The sequence below is a fragment of the Columba livia genome, chromosome 5 (assembly GCF_036013475.1).
Source record: "Columba livia isolate bColLiv1 breed racing homer chromosome 5, bColLiv1.pat.W.v2, whole genome shotgun sequence".
NCBI lineage: Eukaryota > Metazoa > Chordata > Aves > Columbiformes > Columbidae > Columba > Columba livia.
This window is the reverse complement of record NC_088606.1, coordinates 9,873,585-9,893,518: the sequence shown is the minus strand read 5'-3', so window position 1 is coordinate 9,893,518 and position 19,934 is coordinate 9,873,585. Positions and strand designations below refer to the sequence as shown.

The 19,934-nt window shown below is 45.9% G+C and overlaps 1 protein-coding gene and 1 long non-coding RNA gene across 8 annotated transcripts in view; one reads left to right on the top strand and one right to left on the bottom strand.

Moving 5' to 3' along the window:
* Window positions 1–18,863, top strand: part of LOC102095455 (inverted formin 2) — a 42,014-nt gene extending 23,151 nt beyond the window's left edge. For 4 of the 7 annotated variants that reach the window (XM_065063331.1, XM_065063328.1, XM_065063330.1 and 1 more), the window contains 19 exons: window positions 1,102–1,135; window positions 2,152–2,293; window positions 2,397–2,538; window positions 3,063–3,992; window positions 5,176–5,321; window positions 5,408–5,469; window positions 6,075–6,177; window positions 6,262–6,347; window positions 6,525–6,625; window positions 7,911–7,981; window positions 8,095–8,202; window positions 9,180–9,250; window positions 9,884–10,004; window positions 10,572–10,736; window positions 11,424–11,526; window positions 12,388–12,546; window positions 12,985–13,746; window positions 15,200–15,259; window positions 17,560–18,863. In XM_065063331.1, coding sequence (XP_064919403.1) covers window positions 1,102–1,135; window positions 2,152–2,293; window positions 2,397–2,538; window positions 3,063–3,992; window positions 5,176–5,321; window positions 5,408–5,469; window positions 6,075–6,177; window positions 6,262–6,347; window positions 6,525–6,625; window positions 7,911–7,981; window positions 8,095–8,202; window positions 9,180–9,250; window positions 9,884–10,004; window positions 10,572–10,736; window positions 11,424–11,526; window positions 12,388–12,546; window positions 12,985–13,746; window positions 15,200–15,258 — 3,365 coding nt within the window. In that variant the 3' untranslated portion in view covers window position 15,259; window positions 17,560–18,863. Of the gene's footprint in view, window positions 1–1,101; window positions 1,140–2,151; window positions 2,294–2,396; window positions 2,539–3,062; window positions 3,993–5,175; window positions 5,322–5,407; window positions 5,470–6,074; window positions 6,178–6,261; window positions 6,348–6,524; window positions 6,626–7,910; window positions 7,982–8,094; window positions 8,203–9,179; window positions 9,251–9,883; window positions 10,005–10,571; window positions 10,737–11,423; window positions 11,527–12,387; window positions 12,547–12,984; window positions 13,747–15,199; window positions 15,260–17,559 lie in introns of those variants that run through there. The other 3 variants (XM_065063326.1, XM_065063327.1, XM_065063332.1) reach the window with 3 other exon arrangements.
* LOC135579525 (uncharacterized) overlaps window positions 1–19,934 on the bottom strand; it is a 38,215-nt gene that overhangs the window by 10,552 nt on the left and 7,729 nt on the right. The gene's annotated exons all lie outside the window — the stretch shown is intronic.

The following is a 19,934-nucleotide window of genomic DNA, read 5'->3' as shown; positions in this document are numbered from 1 at the left end:
AGCACCTCAATGTCTTTTTTGTAGTGAGGGGCACAAAACTGAACACAGGATTCAAGGTGGGGCCTCACCAGCACCGAGTACAGTGGTACAATCACTTCTCTAGTTCTTCTGGTCACACTATTCCTGATACAAGCCAGGATGCTCTTGGGCTTTTTGGCCACCTGGGCACACTGCTGGTTCATGTACAGCCGACTGTCAATCAACAACCCCAGATCCCTTTCTGCCAGGGTTGTTGGGACCCAAGTGAAGGCAGAACTTGGCCTTGTTAAACCTCATACAACTGGCCTCAGCCCAACAATCCAGCTGGTCCAGATCCCTCTGTGTGGCCTTCCTACCTTCCAGCAGATCAACAGTCCCACCCAATTTGGTGTCGTCTGCAAACTTACCAAGGGTGTAATCGATCCCTTCATCCAGATCATTGATAAAGAGAGTAAACAGAACTGGCCCCAATACTGAGCCCTGGGGAGCACCACTCATGACAGGCCACCAACTGGATTAGTCTCCATTCACCACATCTCTTTGTGCCTGGCCATCCAGCCAGTTCTTTATCCATCACAGAGTACACCCACCCAGACCATGAGCTGCCAGCTTCTCCAGGAGAATGCTATGGGAAATGTTATCAAAGCCTTTACTGAAGTCCAGGTCAACAACATCCACAGCCTTTCCCTCATCCACTAAGCAGGTCACCTTGTCATAGAAGGAGATCAGGTTAGTCAAGCAGGACCCACCTTTCATAAACCAATGGTGATTGGGCTTGATCGCCTGGTTGTCCTGTATGTGCCATTTGATGGCACTTGAGATCACCTGCTCCATGACCTTCCCTGGCACCAAGGTCAGACTGACAGGCCTGTAGTTCCCCTGACCCTCCTTCCAAACCTTTGTGTAGATGGGCATCACATTTGCCAGCCTCCAGTCTACTGGGACCTCCCCAGTTAGCCAGGACTGCTGATAAATGATGGAACGTGGCTTGGTGAGGAGCTCCGACAGCTCCCTCAGAACCCTTGGATGAATCCCATCCAGCCCCAGAAACCTATGTCTGAGATCATAATAAATCAGTGCCAAGTACATCACAATGCTAATATTTTGTTGTTGTTCTTCTAGGACTTCAGTTGTTGGATATTTTAGACAAGCTAAGGTAAGGATCACTGTTTAATTTTTCTTTATAAATGACATTCATGTTAATGTGAAATTCACGGAAACTTAATACTTATCAGGTGTCAGTTGTATGAAGTGTACGCGGGTGGGGTAGACCATGCTAGTGTGCACCCATTACACAGGAATCGGAGGCATCAGGCCAGCATTAAGATACTCTCACCAACCACAGTGTCACGGGTGCAGATGTCACTGACAAAGGCCCTGAGCACAGATGGAGCAAGGCTCAGCAACATCCTCACTGAGGCTGCTTTTTAGACTGAGCCTGAAGTGATGCTGTGGGATCACTGAGCAATTTGCTGTATCCAAACCCCTTCACTGCTGGTGTTGGTCCCAGAAGCATCCAGCTAAGACACTTTACTAATGCATATGTGGACATACCTGTTTTTTCAGTTTCTTAATTTAAAAAAATATATTCTGTCAGAAATACCCATGATAAATTCTAGAATGCATTATATGTGAGTTGCAGTTTTCCGTATAACTGGAATTGCTTCATTCAACCCCATATAATTAGGGAAAAGAAGATCTTTCAATACAGCCAACTAGCAAGGGCAGAGTTCCTGTACCGAGTGATCTCGAGAGTGCTGAAAAATTTTGCTTTAGGGTGTTTGGGGTTTTTTAATCCAATTTTGAGTAACAGAGAAGGAAGTTTTTCAAACAGAAACATCACTGGAAAGCTTTCAATTTGTCTGACCTTAAAAAAGAGAAGGTGGCCCAGTTTCAAAAGGTGGAAATGCCACTCTGTTGCTTCAGCTCCAGGGAAAAGTTGATACAAAGTATATACTGGGCCAGGTTATGCCTTGAAAGGTCCCATTCATTTGTATGTGCTGACTGTAAAGGGGTATATTCAGTTCAAGAAAGCATGCACTGATGGTATTTGATCCATTATAAGTAAGGTAGAGTTGGGGTACTTTCAACACTGACTGGCTGAGTCTGAGAGGCAAAGAGATAAAAGCCATTTAAAAAAAAATAATGAAAATGAATGCTGTAATATTGCAGAGACATAGAGGAGGAGGATCTGCTTATCCAGTGTGACACATTTGAGGAGTTCAAGATAGAAGATGATGAGGAATTATTAAAGATATGTGATGGGATAAACATGAACGATCACCATGAAGTCTTTTCATCTCTCTTCAATAAAGTAAGCAGGCCCTCATGTGGGGCGCAAAGTCATGCAATGGCAAAGTTAACACACTTTGCTTGGAACCAGCCTTGCGATGATGGAAAGCTGCCCTGTCTTCCAGGTGAGCCGGTCTCCGGTCTCCATCCAGCTGCTGTCCATCCTCCAGAGCCTGCTGCACTTGGAACCATCTCATCACTCCAGCCTCCTGCTGTGGGAGTCCTTGGACGCAGTAGTGAACAGAGCCCTTTTGCTTGCAAATGACAGTAAGAATTACATTTTCATCCAGTCTTGCACTCTCCTCTTCTTTCCCTTCATCCCACCCAGAGCCCGCAAAAGTCCTTCCCAAATGCACAAGAAATAACCTGTGGGACTTTCTAAGAGCTGAACAAAATCTGGGACATAGCTACACCTGCTGCACAGGGTCAAGTCTTGATGCAAAACTCCAGCCATGCAGATGCCAGTGGGAGCCGGTCATTTAGAAGTGGGCTCAGGATTCACCATTTATCTTACTTTGAGGGTTGAGTCCTGAGCTTTGGGTAGTGGGAATCCGTTCTCATTGGCATCCTGACACTGGTGCTGGCTAGTCTTAGGGGCAGGCATGCTCAAAGCAGCATTGATGGGCCAAGACTGTGGGAAGGATATTGCCTGGAAGCTAAAAGTGCAGTTGTGTAAAGTGACACCAGGGAGTGGGCACTATGGCTCCAGATCTGCTCCTTGGTGGGTGTCAAATAGCATGAATCAACCTTTGGGCCCCATCCCCTTCTCTGACACTGGCTTGTTTCTCTAGTCCAAGCAAATACAGTTGAAGAAGTCATCGAGAGGCTGCTGTCTATCAAGAAACATCCAAACAAGCAAAAGCGAGCTGAAAACCAGCTGTCCGGGAGTGCAAATGGAAGCATCCAGGCTGAGCTGGAGCCATGTCTACGTACATCTCGGACCCCAGCAGGATCATCAAACCCCACCAAGACACCAGCACCTTCCTCAGGGCCACCTGCCAATGAAAAGAAGATCTCATCCTCCCAGTTCACAGGCTGCTCTGTTTTGCCAGAGACATCTAACCCTCCACTGAATGCTGCTCCCACCCAGGCACCTCCACCTGCACCACCTCCACCCCCTCCCTCTGGCACAGCAGTTGTGACCCCCACATCTCCCATGATAAATGCACCTCCAACCCCTCCACTCCCTGGCATCCCTCTACCCCCAGCCCCATTGCCCAGCATGGCAGGTATCCCCCCACCTCCACCCCCCTTGCCCAGCATGGGAGGCATCCCTCCTCCTCTACCCCCATTGCCTGGCATGGTGGGTATCCCTCCCCCTCCACCCCCATTGCCTGGCGTGGTGGGTATCCCTCCTCCTCCACCCCCATTGCCTGGCATGGTGGGTATCCCTCCTCCTCCACCCCCATTGCCTGGCATGGTGGGTATCCCTCCTCCTCCACCCCCATTGCCTGGCATGGGGGGCATCCCACCCCCTCCACCCCCATTGCCTGGTATGGGGGGCATCCCTCCCCCTCCACCCCCATTGCCTGGTATGGGGGGCATCCCTCCTCCCCCACCCCTCCTGCCCAGCATGGCAGGAGACCATATAGAAGCCGTAGTGGCCTCCCAGGTCAGCTGCCCTCTCGGCTTGGGCAGACCTCCCCGTAAGGCAGTGAAGACACCAACGCTGAGAATGAAGAAGCTGAACTGGCAGAAGCTGCCCTCCAACGTGGTGAGAGGTGGGTGCTTCTGGCATAATGTCACTGCTGCTTTAGGGGTGATCCAGGGCAAGGAACACTCTCTCTGAATTTGTCAAGTGTGGTTGACTCCATTCAGATACAGAACTTCCCTGATTTCTATTACATCTGACCTGCAGACCTTAAATGAGTAATAGTAACACAAAACTATTAATATAATAACCATTCCAACTCAGTAGTTAGGAATATCTTGTTTATAACTAAAATTATTTGAAATTAAAAGAAGGGAATATTACCCTAATCCACCTGACATGCCTTAGGCTTGAGTTCTCAACAGGCTCTGATCTGGGTTCCTCAAACTTCAATTCCCTAGTTCATCTATACTTGCATCTGTCTATATTAAAGTAATGAGTAAGGATCACATCACAGTCCAAGGACATTGAAAGAATTGGGAAGCCATGAGAATCATTGATTTGTCTCTTGATTTTTGGATCACATTTCCATCTCCTAGTGAATCCAAAGAGCAGCATGAAATGTGAGGAGAAGCCAGGACAGGCAATGTCAGCTTTGTCCTTCCATGCATCCACTGCACGGAAGCTGGCACAGGCGGAGTCTAAATAAGGCTTGTTTTCAGTCACAAGAACAGTTAATTGTTGGGATTATTTCAGCAGAGACTTTTACAGGCATGTTTGGGTGATTTTTTTTGTTTGTTTGTTTTAAAAAGATGTTTAAAAAAGTGCAGTGGTAATTAAGTCAGGGAGTCCTATAGCCAGCATTATACAAGGATGCTTGGTTATAAAATGAAAAATAGAGGAAGGCCAATGTCAGAAAATGTCCAGGTTGTGGCCAGTCTTTCAGCTAGGATGCAAGGAAGTAAAAATCACCTCAGCCATGGGACTAGAAAAGGCCGAGGTCCATTTTGCCTGCTCCAGGGGAGAATGCAGTTGTATAGGGATGAATGGGGCTAGACGACCTCTGTGTGCCCAGTGTTGCATCCCCTTTCCAGCACATCTTGGGGTAAAGCATCAGGTTTAATTACTCTTCGGGCCCTTTGGATCCTGCCTGTGGGACTTGTTCCTTCTAATTATCATTTGTCCAGGACTTATATGTCTTTTCTTATTTCATCCATCTGAGAAGTGTCCCGTTGAGCAACTCACATTGCCCCAAAAGCCAGGAGCTTTCAGCCATCCCTGTAGCCAGCCTGAACTCTGTGTCTTTTTTTCAGAAAGTCACTCAATGTGGGCTTCAGTGAGCAGCAGCAGTGAGGAAACTATAGAGCCCAATTACACAAGCATTGAGCAGCTGTTTTGCTTTCCACAACCTACCCCCAAGGAGAAAATGGCTGCACCAGTGAAGGCAGAACCCAAGGAGGTGAGGAGGTCCCTCCCGTTCTTTCGAATAAAGATCGCTGCAGACAGCTCATCTAATATGAGATATCTTCTTTTTCTTTAATGAAGATCACATTTTTGGACTCCAAGAAAAGTCTCAATTTGAACATATTTTTGAAGCAATTTAAATGGTAAGATCTGGCAAATTTTTGTGACAGTTGACAAAACTTTGAGCAGGTTTTGTATAGTGTCTGGAAGGTCCTAATGAAATCTATTCTAGCCAATCTGCTTTGGTGATCTGTGTTACTGAAACATCTGAATATTCCCAGTTTGTCCTATACTGTCTTTAAAATACTGGGTTTAGTATTTTACCTACAACATCCCTGTAAGTTGGAAAAAGCATTACATCTCCGTATTACAGATGAAGTTGTGGCACAAACTCTTAAGGTGACTTAGGTTGTGAGATACCTCTGGAGGTTGAACCCCTCCTCAAAACAGGGCCAGTGGAGGAGTTAAGAATTAAATAATCAATCAGATGTGCAGAGACAGTTATCTAAGTTGCAGGATTGATCTCTGGCCTTGAGTAATTTGACCGTGGCCAGAAACAAAATTTGGGCCATAGCAAGGATCCTGGTCCCAATTCTGGGTTAGTCATGGGGACACCTCTTTCCTTTTGGGTTATGGTGGCTCTCACTGCAGAAAGCATGGAGCAATTGCACAGATAAATCTTGGTACCATAGGATTGTGAAAGAGGGGTCTTTTGGGCGATGGCTGATTGTGCTTCTTCTCCCTGCAGCTCCAACGAAGAGGTAGTTGCCATGGTGCAGAATGGAGACCGGACCAAATTCGATGTTGAGGTTCTCAAGCAATTGCTGAAGCTGCTGCCTGAAAAGCATGAGGTCAGGAGGAAAAATGATACCCTTGGTTCACAGAGCAGAACATGCGGTGCAGTCCTGCAGCCTTGATTCTTTATTTCTCATTAGATAGAAAACCTGAAGGCCTTCAAAGAAGAGAAATCCAAGCTAGCAAATGCAGACCAGTTTTATCTTCTCCTCCTTCAGATTCCCAGGTAAGTGTGTTGGTCATGAAGTTCAGCCCGATCTTTTTCTTGGTTTACCTCTGAGAAGTTTAAGTTCATTTTAGTGATGTTGTGGGGTTGACAGACTTCATGGTGATGTGGGAAGAGGGCTGCTGTACCTGCCAAGATCACAATGCCTTTAAGCTTTGAATCAATCTCTATCCTTAGCTACCAGCTGCGCATTGAATGTATGCTGATCTGCGAAGAGACCACCGTTGTGCTGGACATGATTCAGCCAAAAGCTGAAGCCATCCGGAGAGCCTGTGAAGGTAAATTACTTGTCCTGATTTCTGGATCTTATTTATAATAGGAAGCTGTAAATCGACAGAAAACTCCCTTGGACTTCTGCAATGAGTCTACCCAGCCCCTAGAATCTTCCCCTGCAGAATATGGGCTGCAGCTCTAGGTATCTCCACTGATGGTCAGAGCCCTTCGTGGGACTGGAGATCATTTTCCCTCACCCTCAGGCCTCTTTTTCTGTGGCAGCTGTATTCCTCTGAAACACTTCCAATGGTAAAGCACTGGAAGCTTGTCAGCCCTTTCAAAGGAGCTGAATTTAGGCAGCAGAGCTGGCCCTGTTCTAGCTAATTCATACAGCATTATTTGCCACATTAAGACCTTCTCACAGCAATTTGCTGCCAGAAAAGCGTGCCCCAAACTTCCTCCAGAAAGTAGTGATGCTTTAGATTTTCCCTGCCTACAAATGGAACCAGAAGAGAAAGTTTTTTATTATGGGCTATAAATCGCTGATGCTCTGATTTTATGAGTACGTGGAGAGATTATGCAATAGGTTTCAGCTTCCTGTGAAAGAAACCTCAGGTCCCACTTTGCTGAGATCGGGATGCTCTTCTTAGAATTGTCAAGTGGCACCTGTCCTAAAGAGGTGGTTCTCCCAACTCCTGCTGGGGTTTCTCCAGATGGAATTACAACTGCCTGCTGCAATTAATTGAAACTTCCACCAATAAGTGTCTTCCCAGCAGCCCGCTTGTCTTTTTGAAGCTATTCGGGCCTCAAATCTGAGTGCTTCAGAAAGCACATCACTGCAGCACCCTCTTGTAAGAGCAAGGACAGGGACTGTGCCCTTCATGCCCTGATGATCACCTCCACCATGCGAGACCAGGAACAGGGTGAGCATGTCTGGTTTTAGCAGCTGGCAGGTAATCACAGGGCTGTCAGAACTGGCTTCACTGCACAGCTGAACAGTCTCTGCAAAATTAAAATTACAGCCCCGTTACCCTCACCCACACCGGGGTAAATCAGTACTTCTAAGGAAAGCAATGACTTAGTGGCTTTTAGCAAGTCCAACTCCACGTTTTTTTCCATTAGGAATGAGTCTAGATGTAAAGAAAGAAAGAAGCATAAGTCAACAAAAACTTTTACAACTTGTGGAACTAACTGTATGTAGAATCAATTTCTCTGCAGGTTGAGCCACTGAGTCCAAAGCTGAAAAATCAGGTTTGGTTTGTTGGAATTCAGAATCCCAATTTCAGTGCAGTTTAGGAAATGTTCTGGGGTAACAGAGGCTTTTGTTTAAAAGTCCTTTATATTTTTCAGATCTTCTGAACAGTCATCGCCTGCCGCTTTTTTGTCAACTGATACTCAAAGTTGGAAACTTTCTGAACTATGTAAGGACTTCTTTTGTCATGTTCTCCTGTCATTACAGTATGTGGATGATCTCCTTTAGGGTTTTAATTTGGGTGGACATGGGAGTTACATCTGCTTTCTTTCTGTCTTGTAGGGAAGTCACACGGGCGATGCCGATGGGTTTAAAATCAGCACTTTACTCAAACTAACAGAAACCAAAGCAAACCAAACCCGCATTACGCTGCTCCATCACATACTGGAGGTACCACTGCCAAGCCCTGGGTGATAGGGAACGGGGAGGATTTTATCATGGATTAACTATTTCTCTTGCTCTACTCTTGGTTAATGCCACACGAGTATTCCTGTTCTCCCTGGCCAGCTGCAGAGTGTCACAAGTTGGGAGCCTCTGATTCACTTGGGCTGATGTAGGCTGCTTGTGGGCACTACTCAGGGAGCTCTTTATTTGAAGGCTTGTTCTGTTTTCCTCTGGCATCTTTTCCCACAGTGGCTGGAATGTCCTTTTTTCGTATTTGTGCAACCTGCACATCATCAGCTGCAAACCACAGAGCTACCAAAGCTGTCCTGGCTGGTCTGTACCCATTCAGCCTTTCTGCCTTTCCATGGCCTCTCCCTTTTCCACTAGACTATGCTTGAGCTTTTCATGCTCTTCTCCAAGCCCCCATTGCTTTCTTCTTCCATGAAATGCTGGGGTTTTTTCCTTTTTTCCTCCATGCCTCCACTTTCATTCACCAAGGTCTCTCCATTCCAGTTATACATGTTCAAGCCCTGCTTTAGCTGGCAGCAGCTTCAGCAAGCACAACCATGAAAGTAAATTATGCAAATAAGATTCAAGCCATTTTGATACCCTCCTGGGACCATAGGAATTGTCAGACTGCATCAAAACACAGTCCTGCCTCCTCCCATGGCCGGGAGTAGGTGTCTCAGAAGAGGGTAAGAAGAGCTCAGCAGCAGGTCAACTTTGTTTTGAACTGTTTCTCAATATTGAGCGCTCTTGTATGTTTTTATAGCCTGGAGCAATGCCTTCCCTTTCGGAATGTGCAGTCCTGTTTTGAATGCAGCTTGGCTGTGCAAGGCAAAGCAAACTGCAGAGGGGTGGCAGCAGCAGGACGTGGCACAGTCATCCTGCCCAGGCATTTCTGCCCATCTCTTTTCCCCCCAGCTTCCTTTCTCAGCTCCTGCCACCCAGCAAATAACGCTTCTTTCTCTCTTCCACTTCAGGAAGTAGAAAACAGACACACGGACCTACTGGAACTGCCAAAGGATCTTGAATATGTATCAAAAGCAGCAGGGTAAAATTGTGTGTCATTTCCTTCGAATTAAAAATAAATCCCATACACATCAACAATGTACCAGAAATTAGGACACGCGCAGCTGGTATAGCATATTAACAAGATGGCATTTTATTTAGTTTTAACCAAAAAGATTTGGTTGATGAATATTGAAACCCCTTTAATATATAATAGTTCTACTACAGCTGGCAACACTTAGGGCTGAAACTTGCAGAACATTCAGTTAATTCTGCCTCCCAGGCCCTTCCAAAATCTGCACTGCCTTTGTGGTAGCAGGAGCTCCTGACAGCCAGCTACCCAAAAGCATTCCTGAAGGGCCTTCAACCAGGGGAAATAAGCTAATGCTGAGCTCTGATGGTGAATGAGCCTTCTGAATGAGCAGACTTTTGAGGTGGGGGGCATTCTTCTACTCAATACACAAAGTTGTAGGTAGACCTGGCCACTTTTTCAGAAGCCCCGTGAAGAATGCTGTTTTTCATGAGCTTGCACTGTACGGAGTTCAGAACTCAGGTTTCAGTTCAGTGCAGTGGTGGGAAGCAGAGGGACAATGAAACAGCAGCTCAGACTTGTCCTCTCTTTGGTCAGCACGGGATGCTGGAGTGTCAACTAACGGGAGGTTCTGTGTCATTTCAGAATTAATCTTGATATTATACGCACAGAGTCCAGCACCAATTTAAAGAAGCTGCTGGAGCTTCAGCGAAAAGTCTTATCATCAAGCGACAATGTGAAACAACAGTATGAGAAGTCTATACAGGTCAGTAATGGAGCTCCCTCATGTCTCCCACATTGCACACACAGAGGCAGTGCATGGTACATATGCAGGTGGGGAGGCTCATGAGGGGGTGGAAAACATTGCCACAAAACATGCTCTCAGATTTGGAAATAGACTGTGATGCCACACAGCTCATCAGTGTTTGTTTGCCACCTCCACCCCAAACCTAGTTACCATTGTCAGGGCCATTTCTTAAGGCCCCTGTCCCAACTGCTCTCTCGACGCTGTTGTGTGACTCCTTACTTTAAGTGAAGATGTTCACCCTCTGTGTGAATCACCAGAGTAAAGCCCTTCTCTCAGGATTAAGCTTTGCATTGAGCTTTCCATGTCTTGCTCAAGCCACCCCTGTAAACTGGCACAGCATAGTCACCAGGAGCAAAAGTCATCTGCAAAACAGTTTCTTCCCACCTTATAAGCTCTGCTGCAGTTAAAAACCAGGACCCAGGGTCTTGCTCCAAGCTCTCAATGTTGATATCCTTTTTTCTTTATTTGTACTTCCCTCATTGTCCTCTGGATGGTGCTTTACTGTGTTTACCAAATGCATTTCAGGATAGCATTGATGCCTCCAGAAAGCTGGAAGAAGAATTTGAAACTATTGAGAGGAAGAGAGAAGAACTTGCAAATTATCTCTGTGAAGATCCAAGCAAGTTGTCCTTAGAGGACATATTCAGCACCATGAAGACCTTCAGAGACCTCTTCATCCGTGCCCTGAAGGTTGGTGTCTGCACACATGACAACGAGCATCCCTAGTTCTGGTGCACACCTCTGTTCTGATAGACAGGAGTGGGACAGGCACCCAGATTTGGTGGGGGAAAGGTGCTGGTTATGGCCTTCTCCTTTCAGCACTTGGCAAGAGGTCACCTGGGGAAGGGGTGTCTGATCCCTGCTCCACTGCATCCTTATGCAGTGCTGGTGCTTCTGGCCTGGTCCAGATTTGCTATTTCAGTGCAGAGTTGCAAAGATGCTTTGGAGTCAAGTTCATAAGTTTTAGAGGAACTGGCTTACAAAACTTAACCCTTCATTCCAACCTGAACAAACAGGCTCAGAAAAGGGATGGATAGTAAAAAAGCCACCAGTTTGGAGGAAGTCGTGGCTTCAAAACCTTCCATTTTTGCCTCACTAAAGGTCAGGCAGATCTGCACACTGGTAGCAGCTGTGTTAGGCGGATCACTGCTGCCACCTCCTACTGGGACGTGGCAGAGTCCTGCCCAAGCCAGCGGTCTCCCTCTCACCCTCTTGGCAAGACAGGCCTTTTTCCCCATACCACTTTTTTTTATTGCACAGGATAAGGCCAGAATTTCTCTTCCTGCTTTGCAACCATCTGTAGATCATGTTTCTCTTCATTGACTTTTCTAGCAGACATTTAGCCAACTTTGTTATGTCCCTGTTACCTCATCGCAGGAAAACAAGGACAGAAAGGAGCAAGCTGCCAAAGCAGAGAAGAGGAAGAAGCAGCTGGAAGAGGAAGAGGGAAAGAGACAGAAGGGAGAAAATGGAAAAGTCAGTGAGTATATGAAAGGGCTTCAAAAAAAGGGAGATGAACTTCCAATTCCAAATTGGCTGGGAGAGCTGACAGGAGCTCTTGGCTCACCCTGCTTTAATGGACCAGTAGTGGTAATTTATTTTGTGGGTTTCCAGGTGTTGGCTGACTAAAGGCTTTTAGATGTCTCACAGCCATAGCTCAGATGGACTTTTCACAGTTGCAGCTGGGCAGAGAAGTTAATTTTAGGTTTGCTGACTGAACAGCAGAGAAACAAAAATCAAATTGAAACATTTCTGTTAACTTTTTCAGTTTCTAAACATAGCTTTTGAATCCCAAATCTAACAAGCAACATTTGACTTCTCCCTGCTCTCCAAAATCCCTCTATACACTTGAATAGTTGCTCTTTACCACAGACTTCTGATGTCTCAAAAATCTTGCAGATAACTTCAGTCTGCCTTTCTCTAGATCAAGATGAAAGGCACAACTAAAAAGTACAGTTGAAAGAAGATGAGACGAAAGCATTTTTTTCCCCTCTATCCCTACCCCCCCACCGCAAAAAAAGGCCTCCACCAACATGGACAGCAAACAGGAGCTGTTTCAAGGTCATGGTACAAACAGGTGCAAGTCTGGGCAGAGCTGGTGCCACTCATGCCAGCCCGTAGCACCAGACTTTGGGGTAAATCCTTTGACTTCAGCCAGAACATGCTGCTGTGGGGCCAGGGAGCATGGGCTGCCCCCAGGCCCGGCATCTGAGCCTGGCTTTTGCCCAGTGGTTGCTTTCAGTGGGACAGCAGTACCCACCCCCAAGCTATAGCCTCACTGCAAAGTGTCCTTCTGCCCCATCTTCTGGGCAGATTTAACACCCATCTCTCTCTATCCCAGTTAAGAAGGGGATGGTGAAGCAGGAGGAGGTGTGTGTCATCGATGCACTGCTAGCCGACATCAGGAAAGGGTTCACGCTGAGAAAGACAAAGAACAGACACGAGTCAGACGCAATTCCTAAAACCTTGCCTGCAGAGAGCCCGGAGGAGAACCAGTCTGGTAAGGACACAGACCCGACTGTACCTGAAGTTAGACTTTCCCATCTGCCTCTGAGTCTGAGCCAAGCCAGCAATCCCAGCTGGTTCAGGACTTTACAGGTGGGTTCCTTTCTCCTGCCATAGGTTTTCAGGCACCCTTGCAAGTCTGAGGACTTCCATGGAAGTCAGATGGTTGGCAGCAAAGACACATGAACACCTGCTGAAAACAGAGCAGGAGGTTGGGCTGGAGGTTGGAGTCCACCTGTGGTGACCACATGGGGTATGAGGAGGGGAAGCATAAGGTGGATAAAATGGTGCTGCCTTGGCATAGCCACTTTAGGGTCATTTGTCCCTCCACAGGCACCTGCTTGCTTGTAACCTCTCCCAGTGGCAGAAACACCTTGGTGGATCCCAGCTGCAACTCTGCAGCTGTGGCTAATTGCATGTTTTTTGTTTAAAGGAAAGAGCATTAAGGATCCACAAGCAGCAGAAAAGCAGACTGATGATAAGGTCAAACCAAATGATAATGGTCATCCCTCAGAAAGCATTCCCACCTCAACCACTGCCCTGATGGAGATGGGTGAAGTTACAAATGCCTCAGCTTCAAACCATGTGTTATCTAAAAACAAAGCTGGAGGAAATTTGCCACCAGAGTCCCAGATGGAAATCCCCTCAGTAAGTTTGGTGGAAGCTGATGGGACCAGTCAGCCCATGCGGAGTGCCAGGATGGAGCAGGCAGAGAGCTGGGCAAGCCTCCAGCCGAGCACAAAGAGCGGATCCATTGCCTTCTCTGCTGTTAATGTAGGCACCGGGATAAGGTTTGTGAGCAGTGGCTCAGGTGCTGCTCTAAAAGACCAACTCAATGGATCCATCCTAGAAGGGCAGGACAAGGAATACCCAGCTGATGGGTCAGAGAGCGACAGGATGGTGCAGGAGCCAGAAACCCAGCTGAGCAAGGCTGGAGTTGACTCTGGCAGTGCTCAGTCTGCTCCCTGTGATGAGGATCATCAAGCAGAGTTGAAAGAGATGGCGAAGGAAAATGAAGACCCTGGAACAGACTCACTGTTGGACACCTCTCAAGAGAAGTCCTTCTCAGAGGAACCAGCCACTGACTCCTCGTGTTCAGCAACACTCCCCCCGGAGCACACTCACACCGACAGGGAAAAGCAGAGGCCACCTGGAAAACGGAGGAAGAAGAAGAGGCACAGCAAAAACTACTCAGGTAGCCTATTTTGTATGTAGTCCTTGGGAACTGAGTTAAACTGGGTAGGCTTCCTCATATATTTGTGTCTCTTTCTCCCCACTTTGAGGTCCAATGCCCCCTGCCCTTAGAGCCACACTGTTTCATGGAGCTGTCATTTTTTAAACCCGAAAGAGATGTAAAAAGAAAAACAGTAGCATTGTTTGTTCTCTTGACATTTGTAAGTAGTTTATAAAGGGGTAATGATGAATCAATAATTAAAAAGTCCATTACACATATGCAGTAAAGATGGCAATAAGCACATCTGTCAAGTGTGCTAAGGACAGCTACAAGGCATGGTTATGTGCAAACAAGAGTTCCATTAGGACTCCAGAGCAGTGATTAAGAGCAGTTAATACTGGGTACTTAATCAGCAATCACCCGGTCTCAACTACTTATAAACACATAAAACCAGCAACATCAGCACTGCCTTAGGGTTGTTTGGTTTTCCCTCCTAAGCCTCCTTTCAAGAGCATGTGTCCTGCAGTAACTTGACAGCCTGCCCCAGGGATACTTGAGGTGGCTTCTGAACATCAGGCCCTGGAGCCATCACTGCAGAGTGAGGAGAGAAAGCCAACAATTAAAAAAAGAGCACCTTGCTGATGCTTTTGCAAAGGATCATATTTGACTGCATGAATTGGTCCCTCACACTGGGCTGGTGCTGGGAGAGAGCTTGGCCAGGGGTGTGGAGCCACCCAGGTCTCTGCCTCATGGTGAATGTCCACAGCTGGTCCCAAGCCTGGGAAGTGCTCTCCCGAGCTGAAGCCACACTTGGGTGGGTACTTTAATCCCAAACTAGATGTGCCTCATAGGGAAGGCACAGGAGTCTGTCAGCCTTTAGAAAGGTGCAAAATACTGTCCAAAGCCTGTTTTTTTGCAAGATCCTGGGGTCAAGAAAATGGGCAGGAATGTGATGGAAGTCTGTTTTGATCAATGGTTAATGTTTTTCCTTCTAAGGAAAGTGGAGGAGAGATGAAAGGAGGTTTTGAATACCCACTGCTGAGAAAGGCAGCATGGGCTGAGCATCTTCCATGAGGGACTTACCCTTATAATGCTGGCACACCCTGGGGCCATAGTTATTTACATTTCTAAACATACCACTTTTCCCTAGTCAAAAACCAAGCCACAAACCAGAAGTGGTTTCCCAGAGCAGTGGTTCCCAAACTTGCTTCCCAGGAGGCAGCAGGAGCAGCTGCATCACTGGGAGCACCCCATGCTCCCAGCCATGGTGATGCTCTCCTCACACCTGAAATTAGTATTTCTGGCTTAGAGAACTGACCCCCCACAAAAGCCATGAGGCTCCCTGGGGCATCCTGGAGTGGCATCATTGAAACCTCTCTGCTACTAGACAATGTTTACATCGTAAAAAGTTCCCTGTTGTTAAATTTGCCTTGCTATGATCAGCTATATTTAGTGTCTCTCTTTTGTTTAAAAGCAGAGGTTGAGACTGATACTGGAGATAATAAAACAAAAAAAGGTTGTGTGGTACAATGAGGTATGTAAACTCACAAAGGTGTTTCTATGTGAACTAACCACAGCATTGGGACTTTACAGACCTAATCAGTATTCAGCATATCAGCTAAGCTTTTTGTCTTTGTGTCTAATCACAAATACATGTAAAATAAATTTGTTACTCTGATTTTTACTCTCCAGGGTGTTGATCTTGTGTTGAGTGGAGTCAGTGCTGATCTCCCTTTGACACAAGGTCGCAGCCCTCATGTCTGTGTTCTGTGTCAGCAGCAGCCGCCAAACCTCCTTTCCTGCAGACAATTAAAAGTCATTATTCTAACCAAGTGAATCCAGCTTCATGTGATAAACAAAGTCCTTGCTTTGATACCATTATTTTCTCAAAAACTGTAAAAATGCAATTTCAGTACCTACTTTATGCAAAGAACAACGTTTGTTTTGCTTGCTTTTAGCCAGGTCCTACAGCACCATTTAAATATAGGTATCTGGAAAAGGGAATAAAACACTGGACCTGGGGAGGAGTATTAATTGGGGCAACATAGCAGCTCCAGCTCAAAGTCAAATTCAATTCCAGTGTTGAACGCAAAGTTTCACATTGTGCAAACAGACGGTGCATACTTATGAGCATTCATACAGCTTTCTGGGATGGGGGCGATGAGGTGTAATTTGGCTTTTGTCCGCCGAAAAAATAATACAGGTAAGCCTAACTTCTAGATAAACTGTGTACCGACTTCCCTGCATCCTTCATGGATGCTGGCAACATACAGTTGACCCTCAAAAGAAAACTTAAGGCACTTCAGGATGGGACCTTCATTTGCAAAACTTTGCATGTTTTTACAGCAAGTGGGAAGAAAAGCAAGAAAAAGAAACAACTGAAACACCCACTGTACTGAAATTGCATAGTTACACATTGTCCTTTCCGTGCTGATGAGTATCTCTTATGAACTGAATCAATAATGTCAAATCTCTCACTGTCTCATTTCCTGAAAGGAATGTATTTATTCTCCAGTATCCCCAGTGCCTGGGGCTGGGAGCCCAGCCAGGAGCCCTGGTCCCACACAGCCCAGGAGTCCCAGCCCCTGGGGTGGCAGAACAGAGGAATCTCTGCAGGATTTCCATACAGGGTTGCTTTTGTTCCTGTACCTGAAGCATCATTGCTAGCAAGAGAAAAGGAGATATGAATTGGTAGTCCTGACTGCTCCTGCCCCCCCTCTTGGTTCTTTCCGTGCTGTGCCATGGGATTACATCAAGTGGAAAAGAGAAGTAGCTCTGTTGGTTTAAAAATACTAAGGAAGATTTACAGCAAGAGCAGAAAATTGTAGCAGTGAGGCACGAGTAAGGAATATGTCAGGACCAGTCGTTGCGCTGCACAGGGAGGGCTGCTGAAAGTTAAGTGTAACTCGGATTATGTATGTTTTAAGCACAGGGATTCCAGCATGCAGGCTTAAAAAAAGTCATATTTGAAAAAAATTAGAGGCTCAGACAGACTTGAATTCACCTTAGAAGACATATAAAAGCAATACAGAGGAAAGCATGGAAAAGCAGTATCTTTATGGAGTGACCGAGTCAGGCTGGAGTTTCAGTGCATCCTTGGAAACGCAGCGTGTGGCACAGCTGCATCACACCAGCAGTGCCCAGCTGTGCCTCAGCACCAGGGCAGAGAAGAGCTGCACCTTGAAACCTGAAATTAATTTCCTTTTTCCTCTGCTCCTGTCTTTGTGTCACTTGGAAAAGTTAGGGGAAAGAAAAGTCTTGAAAGCATAAGTCCATAAGCAACCAGGCTTTGGCCATTTCCCTGCTCACAGGTGTACCTGATTTATTCCCTAGAAAACAAAAGAACAAACCAAACCAGGAGCATAGGTCAGTGCTCGAAGACAGCAGCCTGGTGTCCTTACCTTCATGTCTGTCATTAGAATGGTACTTGCTTTGGTTGTGGAGTGGGATAGGATCTTGAAAATGACAGTGTGCTGCCCCGACTTTCTGACAGTCCTGATAAATCCACCAGGATTTGGTAAATTCAGCAAGGTAATATCTAGAATCGTATTCTGGTATTCTTCTTAGAAAATGCAAGACTCATCTTATAGGACTGAACTGGCACCCAGCTTAAAAGAAAAGTTGCCCAAATGCTTGAACATCAGGATCAGTTCTGGAAACATGAGTTCTTTGTTAAGTACATAAAGATTTAGCTTTACCTGTTTTCAGGTTGTCTGAAGAATATGCAACTTGTTTCTCTGGTAGCACCCCAAACGTTAGATACATACACATGCAAAAAAACAACACTTCTGTTTTATAGCTGTAAATAGTTTGCATTTCTCCCTTCTCCTGCAGGTGTCACGGCGAGGCAGAAGATATAATGGAGACCCAGCAAACCTCTCCCGCATCCGTGAAGCGCTGCCAGCTTCTCAGAAGCCGGGTTCTGCATCGCCAAAACACCACCGCGGCCACCTCTGCCTCACCAGGACACACCGCTTCTCCTCCCATAGCCTTTCGCTCCCCTCCCCACGACGCAAAGAGCGTCCCTGGAGACTTTGGCCCCCTCAGCCTGTACCTTACGCCAGGTGCCTGTGGGGACAGGCACAGTTTTGCCTCTGGTGGCCTGAAAGGGTCAGACCTGCCACCTGCTGTCCTCAGAGCTAAGTCTTTCCACTTGCTCTTAGGCCAAACTCCACTTGAAATGACAGCTGAGTGTGGCCCAAGAAAGGACTGCAGTGTGTAGCCCTCAGAGAAATTTTAAAAATAGCAGTGCCTCAACTAAATTAAGGTATAAATTAAGCAGTGGCTGTGTCATCATAAGTGGAAGTTTGTTACTCCCTCTTCACATCACCCACTGACGATTCATATTGGACCAGGTCCAAGACCAAAATCAGACATATGTATTTTTATTCTCAGTCATTTAAAGCAAGGGAAACTGGTTACAGGGGGAAAAAAATGTTGTGGGTTGTTTTTTTTTTTTTTAAGTATGTATTTTAGTGAGCATATGGCCATATAAACAGTGTCCAGTTCCTACATCATGCTTATGTGCAATTAAGTTGAAGCATGTCAGTAGCCTTGCAGCAATCTTCTCACATGCACAGATGCATCCACCCGCTTTTGGAGACTCAAGGCCCCAGTTCCTCTTATTAAAGCAAACGAAAGAGATTTATCCAGAATGCTCTATCGGACACATTTTCTTTTCAGCTCATCCTTTAGTAAATCTCTGGGTTTGAATTCTGTTGTCAGCTGCTTGCACTCAAAAGCCTCTGTGTTCAAGCTGCAGAAGGTGTCAATTTGTGTTACTTTTGCTTTAAAATTTGGAATGTGCAGTATTGTGTTTTTAAAATTCAGAGCTTTATTTCTCAAGTTTTATAATAATATTGTATCATAGTTTTGTACATAGCTGTCCATTTAAAATGATCTATGTTTGTTAAATCTATGGTGTGATATTTTGCTGTAACATGAATCAAATGGAAGACTGAGTGCATTTAAGAATTATGCCTTTATATGGTAACTCACAGTGACTAGACTAATATTCAGGTTAAAGCTTATTTTACTTCGCTTAACAGGACTTGTAATGTCCTTGTCGTACTGAAAACTTCGCTGGACTAAGTCAGAAGTTAAACCAAGAATTAAATCACTGGTTTATTTTAACCAAAGTATTGCTATGAGCATATTGAGAATCGGTTAACAAAAGCAAAGATGAGAGATGAGTGGGCAGCTTCAGTTCAGGGGACCCTGCAGAGTAGCACAGCCCCATTGCAGCTGAAACCCTGTCCCCAGCTGGACAAAAGAGGCAGAGCCCACTGATTCCTGCAGAACCACATCACCCACCCCACGTTTGACTTGCAGGACTGTCTCTGTCACATTTACAGGTTTCCTCTTGCTGTTTTCCTCCTCTTTTCCAGTCTCAGAGCAAATCGCCCAAGCATCAGCCCTTTTTCTCTTTAATTCAGCTTCTCTGCTTTCAGATTAGACCCCCAGACTACAAAAATCTGACTATCAAACACATTTTCCCAGCAGCATTGCAACCTCCCTGTTTCCAGCAAAAGTCCGCAGCCCAGGCCAGCAATGAGCAACCAGCCTCTTCCTCCCCACTCTACTGCTTTATCAATAGGAACAACATCATTTGCAGATTCGGGACTCAGGAGCAGACTTTCTGGGTAGTACTTTACCTGCTGATGCCCCGCAGGCTGCTCTCTTCAGATGCTGCAGCAAGTGTCCAGTTCAGGGTCTGGGTCTTTCAGCTGCCCCCATTTCTGCCTAGAGAGAGCAGTTCTTTTCACAGAGCCAGAGGTTTTATCACTCTGCATTCTTACCTTGGTCTTCAAAGAGGGGGCATTGGGCATTATCTTTCGACTGCCATCAAGACTGTATGGAGAAATGGGTTATTTTGAGCCACTGCTGGCTCTTTGTTCCATAGTCATCTGTGAAAACTATATTAAATTATCTATACAATCACATCCCAATAAGCAGGCTGAAGCACAGCATTTATAATTTATTACTCCAGAGTGACTCTGCTTCCATTACAGTGATTATTTAAGAAGAACAGGGAGACAGAACCAGAGCAGTTCAAAGAAAGATGTTCAACTGGGATGTGCAGATTTGCTCCATTTGCGACCTTGAAATAAAGCTCATGATCATGAAGATTTTTCAGTGGTTGCAAGGCCAATTTAATTGCTAGTAAAAACAATGTCACTTGCAGCTACTTCAGCAGATTTGTGGTCATT